Source organism: Fopius arisanus, unplaced genomic scaffold (assembly GCF_000806365.1).
Source record: "Fopius arisanus strain USDA-PBARC FA_bdor unplaced genomic scaffold, ASM80636v1 scaffold00001, whole genome shotgun sequence".
NCBI classification, from domain to species: domain Eukaryota; kingdom Metazoa; phylum Arthropoda; class Insecta; order Hymenoptera; family Braconidae; genus Fopius; species Fopius arisanus.
In genome coordinates, this window is record NW_011887740.1 from 623,238 (window position 1) to 642,535 (window position 19,298).

At 39.6% G+C, this 19,298-nt stretch overlaps 3 protein-coding genes across 5 annotated transcripts; 2 read left to right on the plus strand and 1 right to left on the minus strand.

The window, feature by feature from the left end:
• The first annotated feature begins 685 nt into the window (after positions 1–685).
• Positions 686–7,374, plus strand: LOC105264031 (E3 ubiquitin-protein ligase TRIM33). Its single transcript, XM_011300640.1, has 3 exons — positions 686–4,076; positions 4,268–4,420; positions 4,651–7,374. The coding sequence occupies exons 1-3, from the start codon at positions 1,221–1,223 to the stop codon at positions 4,822–4,824; spliced, it is 3,183 nt and encodes a 1,060-aa protein (XP_011298942.1). The 5' UTR covers positions 686–1,220; the 3' UTR covers positions 4,825–7,374.
• A 208-nt stretch (positions 7,375–7,582) lies between these two features.
• Positions 7,583–12,932, minus strand: Cnx99A (Calnexin 99A). 3 transcript variants are annotated; one of them, XM_011301585.1, is made up of 7 exons: positions 12,705–12,932; positions 12,313–12,576; positions 10,994–11,949; positions 10,513–10,653; positions 10,228–10,353; positions 7,820–7,996; positions 7,583–7,659 (listed from the first exon to the last, which is right to left on the minus strand). In XM_011301585.1, the coding sequence occupies exons 2-7, from the start codon at positions 12,566–12,568 to the stop codon at positions 7,603–7,605; spliced, it is 1,713 nt and encodes a 570-aa protein (XP_011299887.1). In that variant the 5' UTR covers positions 12,569–12,576; positions 12,705–12,932; the 3' UTR covers positions 7,583–7,602. The 3 variants fall into 3 exon arrangements, with proteins under 3 accessions (XP_011299887.1, XP_011299804.1, XP_011299968.1); XM_011301502.1 differs by having other exon boundaries at positions 12,718–12,931; XM_011301666.1 differs by lacking the exon at positions 10,228–10,353 and adding an exon at positions 9,136–9,258 and having other exon boundaries at positions 12,718–12,928.
• A 988-nt stretch (positions 12,933–13,920) lies between these two features.
• SREBP (Sterol regulatory element binding protein) lies at positions 13,921–18,604 on the plus strand. The gene is made up of 4 exons (XM_011301385.1): positions 13,921–14,256; positions 14,892–17,476; positions 17,886–18,056; positions 18,155–18,604. The coding sequence occupies exons 1-4, from the start codon at positions 14,157–14,159 to the stop codon at positions 18,506–18,508; spliced, it is 3,210 nt and encodes a 1,069-aa protein (XP_011299687.1). The 5' UTR covers positions 13,921–14,156; the 3' UTR covers positions 18,509–18,604.
• The last annotated feature ends 694 nt before the right edge of the window (positions 18,605–19,298 follow it).

Sequence of the window (19,298 nt, forward strand, 5' to 3'; positions counted from 1 at the left end):
TCCGTCCCCGCCAAATCGTTCAAACATGTGTTTCCCGTCGCCGCCATTGTAAATGCATCTACACTCAGAGAGGCGCGCGCATCGCGTTTGAACTAAATCAGAAGTTGCCAAGAAGTGAAATAATGAGACGTTAATGACATTCCCGTTTTCAAAAGCATTTGTGAATGTTTTATAATTGCTGTTTTATTATTTATGTTTCGATAGTTACTCATTGATCACCTCCTCGTATAAATCGTCTGCCATATCTTCATCTGGAGGTACTATGTATACACTCATCTGCAATTTCCGTGAATACCTCCTCAATTTTTTTTGCAAATATAGATTTTTCAAATTTCAGCGAATACCTCTTCGATTTTATGTTCCGCTGACACTTTTCGAAAATTTCGAATTTTCAAATTTCGGTGAATACTCCCTCAATTTTCATGTTCCCCTGAATAATTAATTATTATTAATTATTACAATCGTGAATAACCGAACTTATTAAATTTTGGCGAAATGGATTAACATGGATGTTCAACAGCCTAAAAAATGTATATTCTCCAGAAATTAAAAGAAAAACGGATTTGCAGAGAAGCCCGACCCCTCGGAAAGGTAATACAAATAAATAAATAAATAACTCTTTATCTCCATTTCCACCATATATCATTACAATTTTTACAGTCACCCACAGTCTTTCTAATTTATATTCGTTGCATATGAATATGCAAATGATCTATCTGAGAAGGATAATTTGTAGTGCACGTGTATTGTCTGCAGTCAAGCCTTGAAAATAATTGAAAAAAGCCGGGAATTTCATACAAAATGGTGGCACCAATAAAATATACAGAATATACAGGTTTAGCGTGTGCGCCAATGCGGTGAAATGCCAAATGACGAGCCCAACAATGATGGACGTTAGCGGAAGGTTCCAAAGCCACTCGTCGTCGTCATACCGAAACGAAGCGATGGCGATCCGAGACTGTGATGAAATTACGGGAAAGTGAGCCAAAAACGTGTCGCCTTTCTCCTGACGGTAACCCAATTTCCCCTTGTGTTGCCAGAGCCTATTTTCTCCCGCCAAGTGTCTCGCCAAATGGCCAACAGTTGAAACATCATCAATCCAAAAGTTAATAGTGAGCCACTGAGCTTTCACCCCACGCTCACATTGTTTACCATGTGAAATAAACAAATAATAGATAGTACATAAAACTCACCCCCTAGTGAATGAATATCATCGAACGATGGAGGAAGTCATTCCGGAGCTGATTGTACCACCGAGTGTAGTTAAAGAGGAGCCAATAGAGGCAAATGGTGATCCCCAACATTCGCAGATGCAAGTTACGACGAATAACGACGAGACAGAGGGTGGTAGCTGTACCCCAGAGAGTCGAGAGAGTGAAGTACGTTTTTTTCTTTCAAAGTGTGTATTTTGTAATAAAACATTTACGTACGAGGATCAAGTTAAATTGCTCGAGTGTTTGCATGCAGCATGTGGTGCGTGCATAAGTGCCAAATTAAGTGATCACAGTGTCTACGTGGATTCTGAAGTTGTACTGGAAGGGAATGTTGTTGTCTGTCCAATTTGCAGCGTGGCTAGCCAGCCAGATAATCTCATAGAGAACCGATTTCACACTAAATTTATTGAGGACGATGTGAATCAAACGTCCGACGAGGACGCCAACAAGGACGAGGAGGAGGATAAAAAGTGCACAAGCTGCCATGACAATGCAACAGCAACAAGTTGGTGTGTCGATTGTGAGGAATTTATCTGTCAGAATTGTGTTATGGCTCACCAGAGGTTGAAGATAACCAAGGATCACACGATAAAGCCGAAGGATGATGTCTCCAGGGACAGTGATGGCGCCAAGAAGAGTGAGAAGAAGACACCGAGTTATTTATTATGCTCGGTTCATCCCCACGAACAGTTGTCCCTCTTCTGCCAGAGCTGCGATCGCCTCACCTGTCGTGACTGTCAGCTGACTGAACACAGAGATCACCGGTACAAATTCATTCACGAGATTGCTGCCGAGACGAAGACATCTGTGCAAACACTTCTTAAAGAAGTTACGTACAAACGAGTGCTTCTGAGGAGTGCAATGAAAGTTATTGAAGATCGTCAGGTTCTCATCGTCGAGAAGAAGAAGAATCTCGTTCAGGACATAACCCAGATGGTCGTTCAGATGACAAATGCAATAAATACCCGAGGGAAGCAGCTGGTGATGCGCCTGAATGAGGTATGCGATCAAAAACAAAATACACTCAACGAAAAACGAATAGCACTTGATCAGCTGTCCAAATTGACTGATCACTGCATTCAATTCGTCACCTATGCCCTGGATAAAGGCTCGGACATGGATTTTCTTTACTCGAAGAAATCGGTAACAGGTCACCTTCAGCGAATAAAGAATAGACGGGCAGATATACCAAATCCAGAAATACCAGTGAGAATTCATTTATCCCTGGAGAAGGTACCGGACTTGATTAAGGTGGTCTCGTCGATAGGCTCGATATATGTTGATGGGAGAGTTTATCCGTCGCAATCGTCATCGGGAACCAGCACACCGACGACAATAGCTAGTGATGTGACGATCGATCGAAGACAAACGCCTCCAGTTAATGTTCCTGCTGAGAGCCCAACAGTTCCACTGTTGAATCAGCCTATGTTGAATCAACCAGCCACAACTCAGGCTGTTCCATTCACCTCAGTGCCTATGACATTCACTCCCCAGCCCATGGTCAATCAACAAATGAATCAACAAATGAATCAACAATTGAATCAGCCACCACCACTGCCTCCATCCCAACCGCATTATCCACCTCAGTATTCAGTGCACACACTACCTCCTCGATCGTCACCCCAGGGGCAGCCCCCAAGGCTACCGTACAATGTGTCGTACAACGGGGCTATTCGCCACCAGCTCATGATGCCACAGAGGCCTTTAGGTAATTGTCATCAGGTCACGTCGTCCACGCATCCCCAGCAGGTGCAGTTCGATCAGATGGGCCAAAATGCTAATCTCAGAGGACTGCTGGCACCCTTTCAGAGAGCCATGTCCAATGTCGCCTATAGGCTACCCCCTGGTTATCGATATCCATCTACAAATGGCCAGAGATCTGTCGCAGCAGTTACTCACACGTATCAGCCAACAAATCCAGCGCTTGTCTCTGGGGGACGGGTTCAACAGCTCACACCAGCCCCCTCTGGCCAGATGAATGCTTATCCGAATTACCAGGCAGCTCGCTGGCACATACCTCAGTCCGCCAATCCAACTAATCCCATGAATTATTTTCCCCAGAGGCCCATGACTCCACTACATGCCCCATCTCTTTCACCATCGGTAGTTGTACCAAATGATGCTTACAAAATCACCCTCAAGGCACAGCAGAATAACAACATTATTAGTAATAATAATAATATGAGTAGTCCCAGTGGGATTAATAATACCACTGGAGGCAATCAGAAGGGCACGAGTGGAGTTGTGGGCACAGAGACGCCTCAGGTGTCAACGCCAGGGCAGACTGTGACGTCATCGGTGCCAAAAACACCGAGTCCAGTACCTGGCAAGGCGGATGAGACTGAAAAGAGTCTCGATAAATTCTGTCAAAAGTCACTCAATGATCTCATGCTGACGATTGCCAAGTTGGATTCTAATGGGATTGTCGTGATTCCTGAGGCACAGAAGAATCACTTGGACTCGGCGCAGGTCGACAGCTCGACGGACGAGGGGGGCAATATTGGAGAGAGCCCTGAGGAGGGGGGAAAGAGTGTGGCAGCTTCAATGGCTAAGGACGATCCTAATGAGGACTGGTGCGCTGTCTGTATGGATGGTGGTGATGCTGTCCTCTGCTGCGACAAGTGTCCCAAGGTCTTTCATCTTTATTGTCATATTCCAGCTCTCAAAACTTTTCCTGATGAGAGCGAAACCTGGCAGTGCATGCTCTGCACTAATGTCTTGGATACATCAGAGGATCCACCTGCTGAGAAACGAACGAGGGATATGAGCCTCAAGGAGTTGAGGATCGCGCAAAGAATTGTGCTGGAACTCTACTGCCAGTATGAACAGAGTCTTCCGTTTCGTGAAATTGTTTCTCCAGAGGTTTGTCTTTCTTACAATCATGCTTTCCTTTCTATACTTGAATCTGCTATTTTTTATTTATTATTTTTAGTTGACACGGGTTTGAACAATTTCACTATTTTTCGTAGGTTCAGAGATATTTACTTAGAAATATGTTTACTATTGAAATACCGGATGACCAGTGGAGATAATGACATGTATTTCTCTTCTAGATTGCAGAGTACCATCGAATCATCAAAAGCCCAATGGCTCTGGATGTCATCCGGGAGAAACTGAAACCTGATAATCCGAATCATTACACTGATTTGAAACAAGTTTTTTCTGATATCAGACTGATGTTTAAAAACGCATTCACGTATAATCCTGTAAGTAGTGATTTTAAAAAGACGAATGTTGCGGCAAATACACATAAATACTTGCGAAATGACTTTCATCTCCTGATTCAGAGAGAGAGAGAGAGAGAAAGAGAGAGAGATCTTTCCCGTTTGCAATCACTAATCCATTTAGAAATTTATACATCACATCTTCATTCATATAATCGATCTGCAATTAATGGGAATAAAAATTGAAGGGTATATTGAAATTATTTTGACAGGTGGATTGTCAAGTTTACCAAGAAGCCCGCAACCTCGAGGAATTCTTTGAGAAATTATTGTCGAAGTGGGTGCCAGATTATGCCTACGACGATCCCTTCCTCACCCCAGACGCCGAGGAGGACGAAGAGGTCTTCCCTCCGAATAGAAAATATCGAAGAATAATAAACGATTGACATCTGTTTCACTTTTTTTAACACTCAATAATTTTTTCTGCTTAGTTGTAGCTGAATAAGCAATATACCGAAAGGTAGACTTGTTTAACCAGTCAACATCGATTGATTTATCATGAATATCATTGTTAATTCTCCGTTGTTAACCGTTAAACGTTGTCGAAATATTTTATATTCACAAATCAAAATGAGGAAAAAATACCGGTAATGGTAGTAAATTTTTCTTTCCGCAATCATGACGAGAGTAATTTCGTTTGATAATTATGCATCTATGTATACGAAAAAAAAAAATCAAGCACATCAAGTCCTATCCATATCTATTTTTTGTCACGAGAACAATTGAGTTAATGAATAGTGAAGTTTCTCGAGCCCGAGTAGATACCACATACAAGCATTATACAAACGACATATTTATGTACTTTGCAGAATGTTTTCACATAGTTTAGACTGATAATTTATTTCTCTCGCCGACATAATAGAATTTGTAAGCATTTTTATTGAAATCATTGTTTTACCCAACAGTTGCTAAGTGGAATATGTAAATTCTGTTGAGAAGAAATCAGCAATTTAGTTGACTATGAATTGTTACTATAGGAAGAATAAAATTTTGAATTTTCGGTATTACTCGTCATTTTACTTCAAGTAATATTTACGTATGAAGCCTTGAATTATTGGATACCATGTATTTTTATATATATTGAAAGCTATTGAATATATACACAATTACAAATAATTGAATGATTTCAATTAGTATGATAGTGCACCTTTCCATTTTAATAATATTTATTTCCCATTTAGGTACTAATTTCCACTTTTTCTCAAGGTCGATTTCTCGCTGAAATATCGCTTTTTCATAGATATAGTATGAAAAAAATAGTTCTATAACATTTTCAGTTTAAATCGATAATTAAGAAAAAGTGGTGATTCGGTTTATCTTAATTTATCACTTAGTTGTTGAAATAGGTAATTTCATATTGTTTATACGCAAAAAAATCGAGAGCTAGAATACATTTTCGAGAGCACAATTTACGATCCTTTCGAACGGGTAAATTACCCCTTGAGATCGTAAATTACCTGGATTTTGTTGGTCTTATACGGTATTGAAATCGTAAATCACCTCTCCTTGAGAATCATTTACGATCGCGGAGGGATAAAAAAACCTGTTTTAACTCTAAGTCTGAGCGCTGAGTATAAAGATGCTTTTCTCTGAGAAAGATTTTTCCAATTAATCGGCTCCGATTTCCGAATTAAAAATTTAGTAAAAAAAATCTATCCCTGTACGACAGGCTCAGGCGATTTAGAATCATCAGAGACCAAGTTTTACTAATCTCGAAGGAAATGCTTTTTTTTACATATATGTATAGTACTTTACGATCTCAAGCGAGCTTGTCCCGTTCGAGACCGTAAATTACGCTCAGGGAGACGTGAATTACGATTTAAATGCCATAAAAACCGAGAAAAATTCCGGTAATTTACATCGACGTAAAAAATATCGTAAATTCTATTTTGGAAAATGTACTTTATTTTTATAATCTTTCAGTGTATACAACACATGTTAATTGCTGGGGAACTCCAGATGAGATTGACGTGTGGTTTTTATTTTTTTTCACATGTTTTTATGGTTTATCCTGGCGTGCAGTTGCGTAATTATCACGGATAATTAGCGCTTTAGCGCTTAAAATCAATCATAATAAAATTGAATTGAAGTGTCACCGCATGTTTTCAAGCGTTTTGAATCTTAGAAGGTTGGCCGACAGAAAAAAACTAGAAAAGAAACGGATTACTTCTCAAATCTTCTGTGATTCTATCATAAAACTAATTTGATTCGAAATTTTGTCTAATTTTTAACAGAAGAGTTGAAGAGGTATGTCGTGTAATTAAACGAGATAACATTGAAAAAAATTCTAACGCGATATCATGACAATTGAAGAGAGATCTTGTGTAATTAAACGAGATAACATTACAAATTGAATAAGATCAATAAGAACCGCGCTAATCGTCCCATTCTGCCCCTTTCAATTATTTATATTAACAAATAAAACGTAATCACTGTGGTGTCGTAAGAAAAGTCACAACGATTAAAGTTCAATCGCCAGTTATTATCCCAATAGGTAATATCCCTAATAAGAGATACTCTTCAACCATGAAGATTCTCTCAGGATTTAGTAATTACACCCGGATAAACGCATCACATAATGACGAGTAGTAAATAATTACACGTCTTTCAAATTGTGATTTATTATTCATAAAAAAATCAACAATCAAACGAAGAATGTTTCTACAGAGAAAAAAAAATCGTTTTACATTATGAAATTTGAATTATCATTTTCCTGCTGAGAGACACCAATGAAAATAAGACACAAGTGCATTAACTACTTGAAAACAAAAGTCGGGGCAAGCACAATTGTACAATTCGTATCGATAAAAACTATAAATTCTTCGATTAATGTATCAATCGTGTGAGTATGTATAAACAATACCTGATAAGTGCCGAACACGAAGAGATAAACAAATTACGATTATTGATAACAATTGAATCAATACGAGTATAAATAAGTGATTGAATGAAAAAAAAAACAAGTCATTACGCTCATTTAAGGAGAATGAGAGGGAGGATAGTTGCATGGCATGCACACGAGTAATGGGACGTTTGAACATGTTTTATAGTTACGTAAATGCAATAACAAATGTTTTTTTTTCTGTCTTCCAGTGGGCATACGGTGGAATGTGACTTATGTTACAGATTATGCAATTTTTTTTCCCTAGTTGTTCTTTCACTCTTCATTCTTTATTTGGCTTTCTCCGGCGGGGCCCATCGCCGCTTGCTCCTTGCTCGTCCTGTAAAATTATACTCTTCATTAATGCTGTCACTTCCACTAGATTCCGCAGAATCGAAAGGACTCGGTTTGATTATTTATTTGAATTCAACGATTAATTTTGTTCTGCACTTTTACAAGAAAGTGTACAGAATTTTTTAAACTGAGGATAATTAGATTACCTTTTCACTCGCAATGATTTCATCAGTCTCTTCGTCATTTTCATTATTATCATTAGAAGGTTCATCAAGGCGAGATAAATGAGGCACTTGGTCCTCAGGGCTGGCGCTACCCTCGGGACTCGGGCATTTGGGCTCCTCGTTGGGAGCAAGGGGGTCCTTCTCGTCGTCAGATGAATCCTATTCAACGAAAATTATTTTTTAAATGTTCTTGGAGTTTGGGAGAATCAAGGAGTCATTGCCTTGATCATCTCATTTTTCATGCTTTTTTTTTTATTTCTGGAGAATCTTGGATCACATTGACATGGAAAATATACCGTTTTTAGGTTTTATCTTAATTTAATTCATAAATTTTTATAGTCCTGCGTTCATTTTGATAAATTTTTCGTAGTTTTGTGAGTATTTGGTAGAATTTCCTGGGGACGTTGCACAATTTTTCTATGATGATAGAATTTCGTGAGACATTGAATAATAAAACTTAATAACGGTATATTTTATCACGCCAATCTTATCAACCGCTCCTCAGAAATTGTAAAAATAAAATTGAAAAATTAGAAGATATCGGCAATAACTCCTTAAGGATGTCCTACCCTTTTTTTTATCCAAAATTACTGTTTTCTGATAAATTGTTGATCAGATTGACTCGGAAAAATATACCGTTTCCATATTTCATCATTCTCTAATGACTCCCAAAATATCGTGATCATACAATAATTTCCCTGTTTTTTCTAAAGTTTTATGAATTTTTCAAAAATTTAGAAAGAAACCAGGAAAATGATCACACGATTATGCCATTTCGGGGAGTCATGAAATAATAATAAAGTGCAAAACGGGATATTTTTTTGAGTCAATCCGATTAACAATTTGTCAGAAAAATAAATAAGTCAGTAATTTTGACAAAAAGTGGCAGAACATCCTTAAGGCGTTTCATTCGAAAAGCCAACAAATAGATTCTTTAAAATTCATAAACAATATTGATAATTATAGCATAATTGTTTATGAATGTTCTTCAATTCCTTCCAGATCTCCTTTCCAAATTACTAGAAATTATTAATCTCTTCTTGGATTCTTCTTGGGCCTATTACGAAAATTGTTCAATTTAACACAAAACTATATTATCTGAATTAAAAAATGTTGACAAGAGCCCACATAGAAGGGGAAGTCGATTAATAATTTGAGAACAACATCTTCCAAAGATTGAAGAAAATTCAAAAGTAATTCTACTATGATTATTAATATCCTGAATTTTGAAGAAACTTCATCTTTTATGTTTTTCGAATGAAAAACCTTAGGCAAGCATGCTACGTGTCCTGTAATACCTTCGAGGAGAAGCAGCAACAATAGATGATGAGCAATAGGGGCAGGCCAGTACCTACTATGTACACTGCCCAAATCCATGGATTTTCGCTGGTGAAATCAACAACCCGACGCCACACACTTGACTAATAAGGGAGAAAGGAACTAGATAATTCAATACATTACGTCTACAGGTACTACAAACAAGGGGGCAATAATCTTCGTTATTTACTGGGGGTGGTATTTTTTTAAATTTCCTTCATTTCCTTGTAAAATCGTTACCATCGAGGTGATTCGAGGAGGAAATGAAGATAAATACGGGCTAATAGAGGCTTTGATGTTTGAGGAAGACGAGCGACAGTAAAATGAATTGTAGATTTTTTTTTAATGTTTAAAATTAAAAGTTTTTGCGAAGAAATGGAATTATTTGTTCTGTTAAGGAGCTATCGCTGACATCTTCTCATTGTTCATGTTTTTTTTGTAAATTTCTGGGAAACCGTAGAACAGATTGAAGTGAAAAAATATATATTTTTAGATTTTATTCAAATTCAATGATTCACGAATTTTCATAGCCGTGCGTATTTTTATCTACATTCTCTAGATTTTCTAGAATTTTTGCACAGTGATGAAACTTCGTGAGATGCTGATTAATAATAAAACTTAATAACATTATATTTTCACACATCAATTCTATAAACCATTTCTCAGGAATTTGTAAAAAATTTGTTGAATGAATTAGAAGATCGGCATACTGAGAGATAAATAAAATCATTAGGTCAAAAATATTTTTGATTGTTTTAAATATAATTGAATAAAAACAACCATATTTCGTCTCAAACAAATAGATTCAGACGATTTTACTAAATTTTTCTCTCAGCGCAATAACTCTTTGAAGAGTGGAAAATCGAATTTGTTTCTGCGTTGTGAATATTCAAAAAGATATCTGAAGCATCCATTTTACCCTACTGTAAATTTTATGAGACTCCAACGAAATAATAAATAGCCAAAATACTCGGATGTGATGAAATTTGTAGGATTAAAATTGCATGAGGCAATAGCTCTACTGCCACAAAGCACAAATAGTTCTGAATAATTTTTTTGACACTGTCCTGTACCTCGCGTGATCTTCTGAAGAGGTATGAAATGTAAATAACAATTGGTACAGCGCAGTAGATGAAATAAACTGCCCACCAACCGGGCCTATGGTTCATGGATTTCATCATTCGACCCCACAATGTCGCCTGAGCACGTTTGCATTACAAAGGTTTCGGAATTTTTTATCCTGTTTATTTCGAACTCCGCGGTGAAGTGGTGAAACCGGATGACTCAATTTGCCACAGAATTTTCACATACATTTTCCAATTTTACCACTTCACTTTATTGTATTTGTAAGTACTTACACCTTCCTGCGCGATTTTCTGTCGTCTGATCTCGAAGGTTTCGTCAGCCCACTGCTTAGCCACGTCTTCGTCGTCAGTAATTATGACATTGTCGAACAGAATGTCAGGAGACATTGACCAGAGTTCAAATCCAATAGCACCCTAGACAAATATTTTCAATAATAATAAAATATTAATTTCATTCAAGACACCAAATATGCAGAAAATTATAAATTTATCGAGATCAAAATATTAAAATATACAAAATTAAACGTAAATTTAATGCCCACATGTACGAGCTATCGAAAATAATCGTTTAAATTGTATCTTTCAGTATAAAATATATATAAATTTAGGTTTTAAATTGTATTGCGGAAATTACTTCAATAATTATAAAAAAATACAAGGTGATAAATTCTATGGCGTACTGAACATTGAAATATAGATTTAATAATTAATTTCTTTCCACTTGGCTATATATTAATTTCTCAAAAATACTCACAATGGGCATCATTCTGAACGGATGTTGATCATTAAAGAACTCGGGATTGTGAATGAGCCTGGGCTTCCACTTGCCTTTGTAATTAGGATTGTTAATAAGAGCAGGGAGCCACTTCCCTTTATACCTAGGGTTCTTCTTCAATTTCTGTTTATAGGGGCCACATCCAGAAATGCCCTCGCACTTGGGATTGGGAATCTGAGGGGGTTCCCACTCCCCATCCATCTCTACATCCCAGTCATCTGGTTTAACCGAGTCCGGATTGGGAATAGTTGTTGGTTCATTCTCCAGCCAGTCCTCCGGCATGAGGTCGTCCTCATCAACAATCTGGGCAGGTGCATCCTCATCCCAATCCTCTGGCTTGACAGCAGTGGGATCAGGAATTTTCTCCCTGTCGTCCCAATCCTCAGGCTGGATATCATTGGGATCCTCGATCTCCAGTGGTGGATTGACTGGTGGTGTAAAATCATCGAGGAGTGATCCCTCATTAACAATTTTTCCGTCCACCTTCACTTGAAATGAATTGTCTGGACGAACAATCAGCGTGTAAAGATGGGGAACTTTGTCCTTGAAATAATCCTCGAGTCGTTCCTTGGGTTTTTTGCTGTGTTTTTCCTCGATGCTGCCGTTGATGGGATTTTTGTGACGAAAGATGAAATGGAGTTTGTGATCTACGCCACACTTGTCAGGCCCAAACATAATGGTGTAGGGGGTCTTGTCGTGGAATTTCGTGAGGTCCAGTGAGGCTTCTTCCTGGGTTAGGAGCTTCAGATAAGCCCCTCCACACTCCTGACCATCCTGGAAATTTACCTCGTACTGGACGACTAGAGGTTTCTCTTCAAATTTGAAGGGTTTGTTGAGAAGGGCAGCAATTGCTGCGTGTCGAGCTTTACTCTTCAACACTAGGCCCAAATCGTCGTCTTGAACACTTCTGGTTGGCTCCTCCACTGCCCAAACACCTGTTGTCAAATATTTATTTAAAAAAAAATATCAAGTGAAAGTATTTCCTTCCTTAAAATTCTCCTTTTAAAACTTTTTATCAACAATTACGACTGCAGGAAAGTGAAGAGCTCAAAACTGGAATACAATTTCTGAGTAATGGAAATGGAATTCGCCTCGAGGCTCAGGCGACGACCTCTGATTCCAAGTGAGATAGCGATTTCGTGATATCGAACTTTTAAATAGCTCTCGATTAGTGATTTAAAAAAAGTGGCAAAGGAAAAATTAGCCATCTCTCAAAGATCGAAGCCTCCCCTGGAAAATCCCCTTCCAGATCAATACCTAAATGGGATTATCCCCTGACTAACGTGATAACATATTACCATCGTATTTGGCGATATCCTCATCGATCTCCTCCTTCTTGGTCTGAGACTGCACCCAGACAGTCCTGAATCTCTCCCGATCGTCGAAATGCTCGGCCAAATATGCAAAACCCGAGACAGTGGGACTCTTATAAACAGGCTTCTGAATATCGTCGTCACTGGCATCCTGATCGTGAACGTGCTCCTCCCCCAGGACAGCAATAACCAAAAAAACCGAAAGCACTATAGCCAGAGTGCAAAGACGTTGTCTACCCATCGTAAAACCTGAAAATTCAGTAAAATCACATGAATAAAAAAAACTAGAGCACAAGGGCTCGACACGTAAACTACTAATTCAATTAATAATTCACTCCAATGCCACTGCTGGAGTGAAGTGAACACGAGACAGTTACCGGTTAAATATACCTCTTTAATGAAGAGACTACCAGAGATTTCACAAAATGCACATGAGTTTAACTTCCAGAAAACCAGCACCAATGAAAATTCACAAGTGAACAATTTATCACTATTTACACTTTCAATTATTTCCCAGTAATTGGTGGGTGCTGTCTCAAATAAAAGCTACGACTGGGGGACGAACTTCCGAATAGTATAGAAAAATAAATTAGGGTGAGGTTGGTGGTTGATGGTGGGGGTAGGTGACAAATCCATGAAATTTTGTGAGAAGGAATAAATGATTGGAAAATAGAAAATTGTGGGGAAAATTCAAGACTTGTAGTGGCATCTTGCGATTTATTTTGAAGCTTTGATATTTGTGACCAGAGAGGATTGACTAAAGTAGAGGCTCAGTTCTGGAGTTTTGAGTGACCCCAGGGGCATTGTAGTACCTCACCCCAAGGGGGAGAGGGTGCCACACGTAATTCTGAGGTGTCTACCCGTCAGCCGACTCATTAACCCTTAACGGGTACATCCAATTAACCCTTAACGGGTACATTTAAACCTTAACCAAATCCAATTAACCCTTAACGGGTGCATTTAAACCATTTAACCCTTAACGGGTACATAAAATTAACCCTTAACAGGTACATTTAAACCTTAACCAAATCCAATTAACCCTTAACGGGTGCATTTAAACGAATTAACCCTTAACGGGTACATACAATTAACCCTTAACAGATAATGGGTTAATTGGATTTGGTTAAGGGTTAAGGGTTAAGGGTTAATTCGTTTAAATGCACCCGTTAAGGGTTAATTCGTTTAAATGCACCCGTTAAGGGTTAATTGGAATTGGTTAAGGTTTAAATGTACCCGTTAAGGGTTAATTGGATTTGGTTAAGGGTTTAAATGTACCCGTTAAGGGTTAATTGGATGTACCGGTTAAGGGTTAATTGTATGTACCGAGTCGGCTGACGGGGAGACACCTCAGAATTGCGCGTTGCGCCCTCCCTCTCTTGGGATGCAGTACTACGATGCCGCTGGGGTCACGCAAATCCCCAGAACTGAGCCTCTACTTCAGTCAATCCTCTTTGTATGTGACTGTCGGCAGACTACTGGTCGAGTGTCTAATGAAATTATTACTCGTGGTGTACACACGTTGTCGTAGATATAGATATAGAGTCCCCGTTGTGACGCAATATCGTGTGATCCTCGTGTGGGCCCAGCGATTGGTTGATGTCGAGGTCGTATGATCGTTTGTAATTTTTTTTCCTCACCAAGTTAGTTTTGTGTCGTGCAACACCCTGTGGCCGATAGACACGTCAAATTTCTACAAGATTGGCCGGATTTTAAACTGTCACTGGATTGTAACTCAACAGTGTCAACAATTGGGCGTTATTGGTTGTTTTGGGGGCTTTTTGGAAACGGGGTTGTCCATACAACCGGGGAAATATTGAATTCCAGGCACGATGGCGGACTCAGGGGCCTGGGCTCCGGTCCATGATAATGAATTTCCCACTTTTCAAGCTAGTGATAACTTCAATCTTAACGAAATGACGGGATTCGATGGTACGTTTTTCCTATTTTTCACTGATTTCAGGGAATTTCAGGGAATTATTACGTATTTGTCAGGACGATCAGGTGATGTCTGCATATGCCTAGATGTTTTCGTTCAGATATAAGTAACAATAAATATAGAAACAGACTTGTTTACCTCACACTTCAATGAGATTATTACAATTATTGCTGACTTGACAGTTCAATGTTAGGTTTCTATCAGTGAGATTGTTTTTTAATTAACATTGTTTTGATTTATTAATGTGGGCAGTGAAGACAATCAGCAAAACATTGATGTTGTTATGGCTGATGTCTTCTCATTTTTTGTTTTATTTTATTTTTTTGTAAATTTCTGGAGACTGGATCAGACTGAGCAGAACAAATATATGACTGTTGGGTTTTATCATTCAACGACTCACAAATTTTCATAATTCTGCATCTATTTTTCTAAATGTATTGTGAAATTTTGTAAATTTCTGCAAAAGTCTACGGAGAACGTAGGAAAAATCAAATGAAAAAACTTCCCTGCAATCATGAGAGTAACATCATAATTATATAAATCTTTTATAAAATAATGAAAACGTATCTGTAAATGAAAAGAAAAGTTCATAGAATTGTCATTAAACAGTAACACCCGTATTTTACAGATTTGTTGAAAAACTGTGAAAGTGAGTTGATGAAGAACGAGAACCTCTTCAACGACGACAGCTTCCTCTCCGACCTGGGGGAGCCAATTCCCATGGAGAGTGAGTTCGACTTCCTGACGATGACTCCAGAGAATCCCCCGAACTTCAAAGACGAAGATATGCTTGAAAAATTCGTAGAGCCCAACATGATAATGATTCCTCCAGAGGACACACGTAATCGCAAGAGCTCCACGCAGATGGTGCGTCCAGGGCAGCCCCAGCCCCCAGAATCAGCAGCAGCAGCTCGTCCCCAACGAGCACCCCGAATATCAGTGGTACAGCAGGCAGCACATCCCCTATTCACCCCCCAGCAGTACACAATCCCATCAAACGTTAACTTCAACGTGCAATCCCCAGTGGTGACTCTGGCACCAGTGACAGGTCATCAGCGTCAACTGTTGCTGCCAGCGAAGCTGATAAAATCAGAGTCTGTGGTATACCCCAGAGGCTCACAGGCTGTAACATCTACTCCAGTTCCTCATCAAATCCACACCCTCGTTAACACAGCGAATGGTACAGTTCTCGCAACAGGAATTCCAGTGGTCCTGGACACTGACAAGGTCCAGATAAACAGAATAAGTACCAACGGTACTCCCCTAGGTGTCCCAAAGGTTCGAGAAGTAAAGAGAAGCGCTCACAATGCGATAGAACGTCGATACAGGACCTCGATAAATGATAAGATAATTGAACTCAAGAACATGATCGTTGGAGTCGATGCTAAACTCAATAAATCAGCAATCCTCAGGAAGACAATTGACTATATAAGATTCCTCCAGAACTCAAACGCGAAACTAAAAGCTGAGAACATGACTCTGAAGATGGCAGCTCAGAGGCAGAATCTCAGGGAGCTCTTATCCATCGGTGAATTGACACCACCGAGATCTGACACCAGTGAGCCCTCGCTATCTCCAGTTCCGACAATGCCTCCTTTATCGCCAGCCTCTCCAGCGTCAATTAAAGAGGAGCCGGAGGGACCTCAGCATACGTTAATGACCGAGAGAGCCTCCTCTGTTTCCCCAAAGACCATTTCTGGGCTAAGAGACAATACTCGTCTCACTCTATGTGCATTCCTTCTCATTTGCCTGGCCTTCAATCCCCTCGGGATTGTCATAAACAATTTTGGAAAACTATCAGAGGACGATTATGCAGCGACGAGGGTTGATGGAAGGACAATCCTAAGGCATGAGGACAGCAGAGAGAGTGATGAATACTTTTTACCGAGGACGATGTGGGGCCTGGAGAATATGATTGTCTGGTTTATTAATATCTTGTTGCTGGCTGGAGGCCTCTGTCGACTAATTGTGTATGGAGACCCAGTGATTCCCACCGAGAGCAAGACCTTCCTGGAGCTTCGTCGCTGGCGACGTCAAGCAGAGTTCAATATGTCCCTGAATGAGCACGAAAAAGCCCAGTCAGATCTCAGCCAGTGTCTCAGGTGCTTCGGACGTTCGCTGCCATCCTCGAGGATCGAGATCTACGCAGCAACACTTTGGCAGATCGTCAGACAGATACTGCACAAGCTGTGGATTGGCAGGTGGGTCCTTAACGTGGGTAAATGGCTCTCGGAGAAAAAAGAGAGAAGTCAAGCTGAAACATCAGCTGCAGAGCTAGCGATTGCATACGAGAGGATCCTAAGTCTTCGATTATCTCAGGGCCCTCAGTTAACTGCGGGCACTTTGTTCCTGGCGCTGTCATCTGTCAATTACGCAGAAGCTGCCGGTGAAAATATCAATAAGATCTGTCTCACTGAGATTTACATAAATGCAGCTCTTGCGTTCAAACAATCCATGCTTCCTCTTGTACACAAATATTACATTGCCAAGGGAAAGAATTTATTGGCTAGTGCTCCAGTGGTTCCTGCCAAGTTCAAGTGGCTGATGACTGAGGAGGGATTTAGATTCCTAACATCTAATACGTGGCAGTATGCGAGGCCAATTATCACATGTGCAGGTCCAGTTGATGGTAAAACAACTGGAAGTGGTGGCTCGATCTCTGCTATTACCTCAGGGAATGCCAGTGGGAATAAATCCTATGACGAGTTCACCTCTCAGGGAAGCAGAACGGACGCCCTAGCTTACGCTGCGAGGGCCTACAGGGAACACCTGATCAGCCAGTGTCTTAAATTGGTTGCTGGAACAGCTACCAATGGAGATGCACATGCTTCGACGATGCTCCAACTGTCGAAAGCTGTTGTGGAGTCTGCTGATGTCGAGTGCTATCTATCTGCGGATGAGGGCACCGGGGGTACGTGTGAGGATGCTGTAGGTCTGTGGTGGGGTGCTGTTCTGTGGGCAGCTGCTTGCTGGAGGCTCGGTGAAGAGGACTTCACACCCTGGACCATGGCTGAAGCCAAATTCCCGAGGGAGAAGAATTTCAGTGAGAACTCTGGAGGCAGTCCTCTACCTGATGCTGTCCTCTGCGTTGTTCAAGCTGCTAAACGACCTCGCAGTAGGAGCTCCATCAGGCTCATCGATCAGGCTGGGAAACACCTTGAACACTCGTTAGTTTATTATAACTGCAAGCAGCAACCATCGCAGAATGTTCAGGTATTAAAATGTTTAATGGCACGATTCATTCATTCATTATTGAATGGGGTTCTCGTAGCTTCAGCCTGTTACGAGTGTGCATTGTAGTTGCATTGCATGATAAGTGCCTGTGCAATACTTCTACAGTGCAACTCCTGTGGCAGGATTTATCGACGTTATCATTGAGTTTTTTTTAAGGTTTAAAGATCTTGTTAGGAATGGAGAAAACGTTATTCTAATAAGAATATCCAAGACTATTGGAATATTTTAATTATACGTTGAGGACTTGGATGTTATTGAGAATCTCGTTCACCCCACTCCGACATAATTATTTATTTGAATGAAATAGAAGGTAATTTTCCTTCTGGCTTTTGTTGTGTAATAAATTTTAACCGCGTGACTCGTGTAATTGAATTTTTTTGGTGCACAGCTGGTGCATTTGTGGCTCTGTGACTGGCTGCTGGAGCTGAGGACCATCCTCTGGCAGGAATTGTGGGATAGTCAGTCCAGTTCTAGCCCCACCCCAACGACCACCAGTACTTTTCTCGCTGGATTCCAATGCGATCTGGCACGTCTACGAAAACTCAGTCGAGATATTCCGGTAATTATTGCGCATTCAATTCTGTCATTTAACAATGACAATGCCATTATTGACGTAATGAATATCAATATTTACGATGTTGCTCTCGTTCTTTTCAGTCTGTTCTGCCCAGAATTTTCTTATACGAAGCCACTGCAAGGATAATGGCTGGGGCAGCTCCAGTGAAAACCCAAATTTTGCTAGACCGCAGTCTGCACCACAGGAATTCACGATCTTCCATAATTTGCGGTAAAGATCGATCTCAGGAGAATGCCACTGGGGAGAGAGAGCATGCAGCCGCCTTGTGCTTAGCCTGTCGACATCTACCAGCCCTTCTGCTTGCATCACCAGGAGAACGAGCTGGAATGCTCGCTGAAGCAGCCAAAACACTCGAGAGGATAGGAGATCGTAAAAGATTGCAGGAATGCTACGAACTTATGCGTCAACTGGGCCCAGCCATCACTGCTAATTAAACTCCATCAATGGTTTCAAATTAGCAACGAAAAAATTTTCTTTCCCCGGTTAATCAATTTATAAGGAAAAGTTCATTGAAATTATGTCAATTGATAATTTTGTTGTAAATATACGGAATATATATAAAATATATATAAAGCATAAAATATAAAATATATATAAGTCATATATAAGTTATATATTTTATATATATTTGTTTATATAAATTGGGCTAATTTAATATATTTTGATATGTATTTTAAAAAATACATTTTTTTTTCATGTAGGATCCTCATCTATCTGAACAATTCTCATAATCTATTTATTGTATATGAAGAAGGCTATTATTAGAATTAAGAACTAGTCCCTAAGTAATGATCGTTGACTTAATTAACATTTTCTAAAATCATCGATTATCGGTTGCATTGGTTGATTCAATGTTGCTTCATCATTGTTTTATTAGAAAGCCTTGTACAAATTAGTGTTTTGTATTTCTTAGATTTTTTTCCACTTATAAACAGAATTTTCGATGACGAAGAGGAATCTACTCCTCGTTCTGTGTATCCGCTGTGAAAGCACGTTACGAATATATATTTCTTATGTAATATGCGTTAAGGTAATTGTTTTTGTTGTGTCATTGCTGCAGGGAAATGTGCACCTTCGGATTCTTTAATGAAAAATAAGGCTAGGATTTATGGGGCATCTCTCTTCGGGATTCTGCCTTTTGTAATTGGACTTTTCGATTTTTCGAGACTGAGGGGAGTGGGATGACTTACCTTCCATCCTCACAAGCGGATTTTATCGGAATTC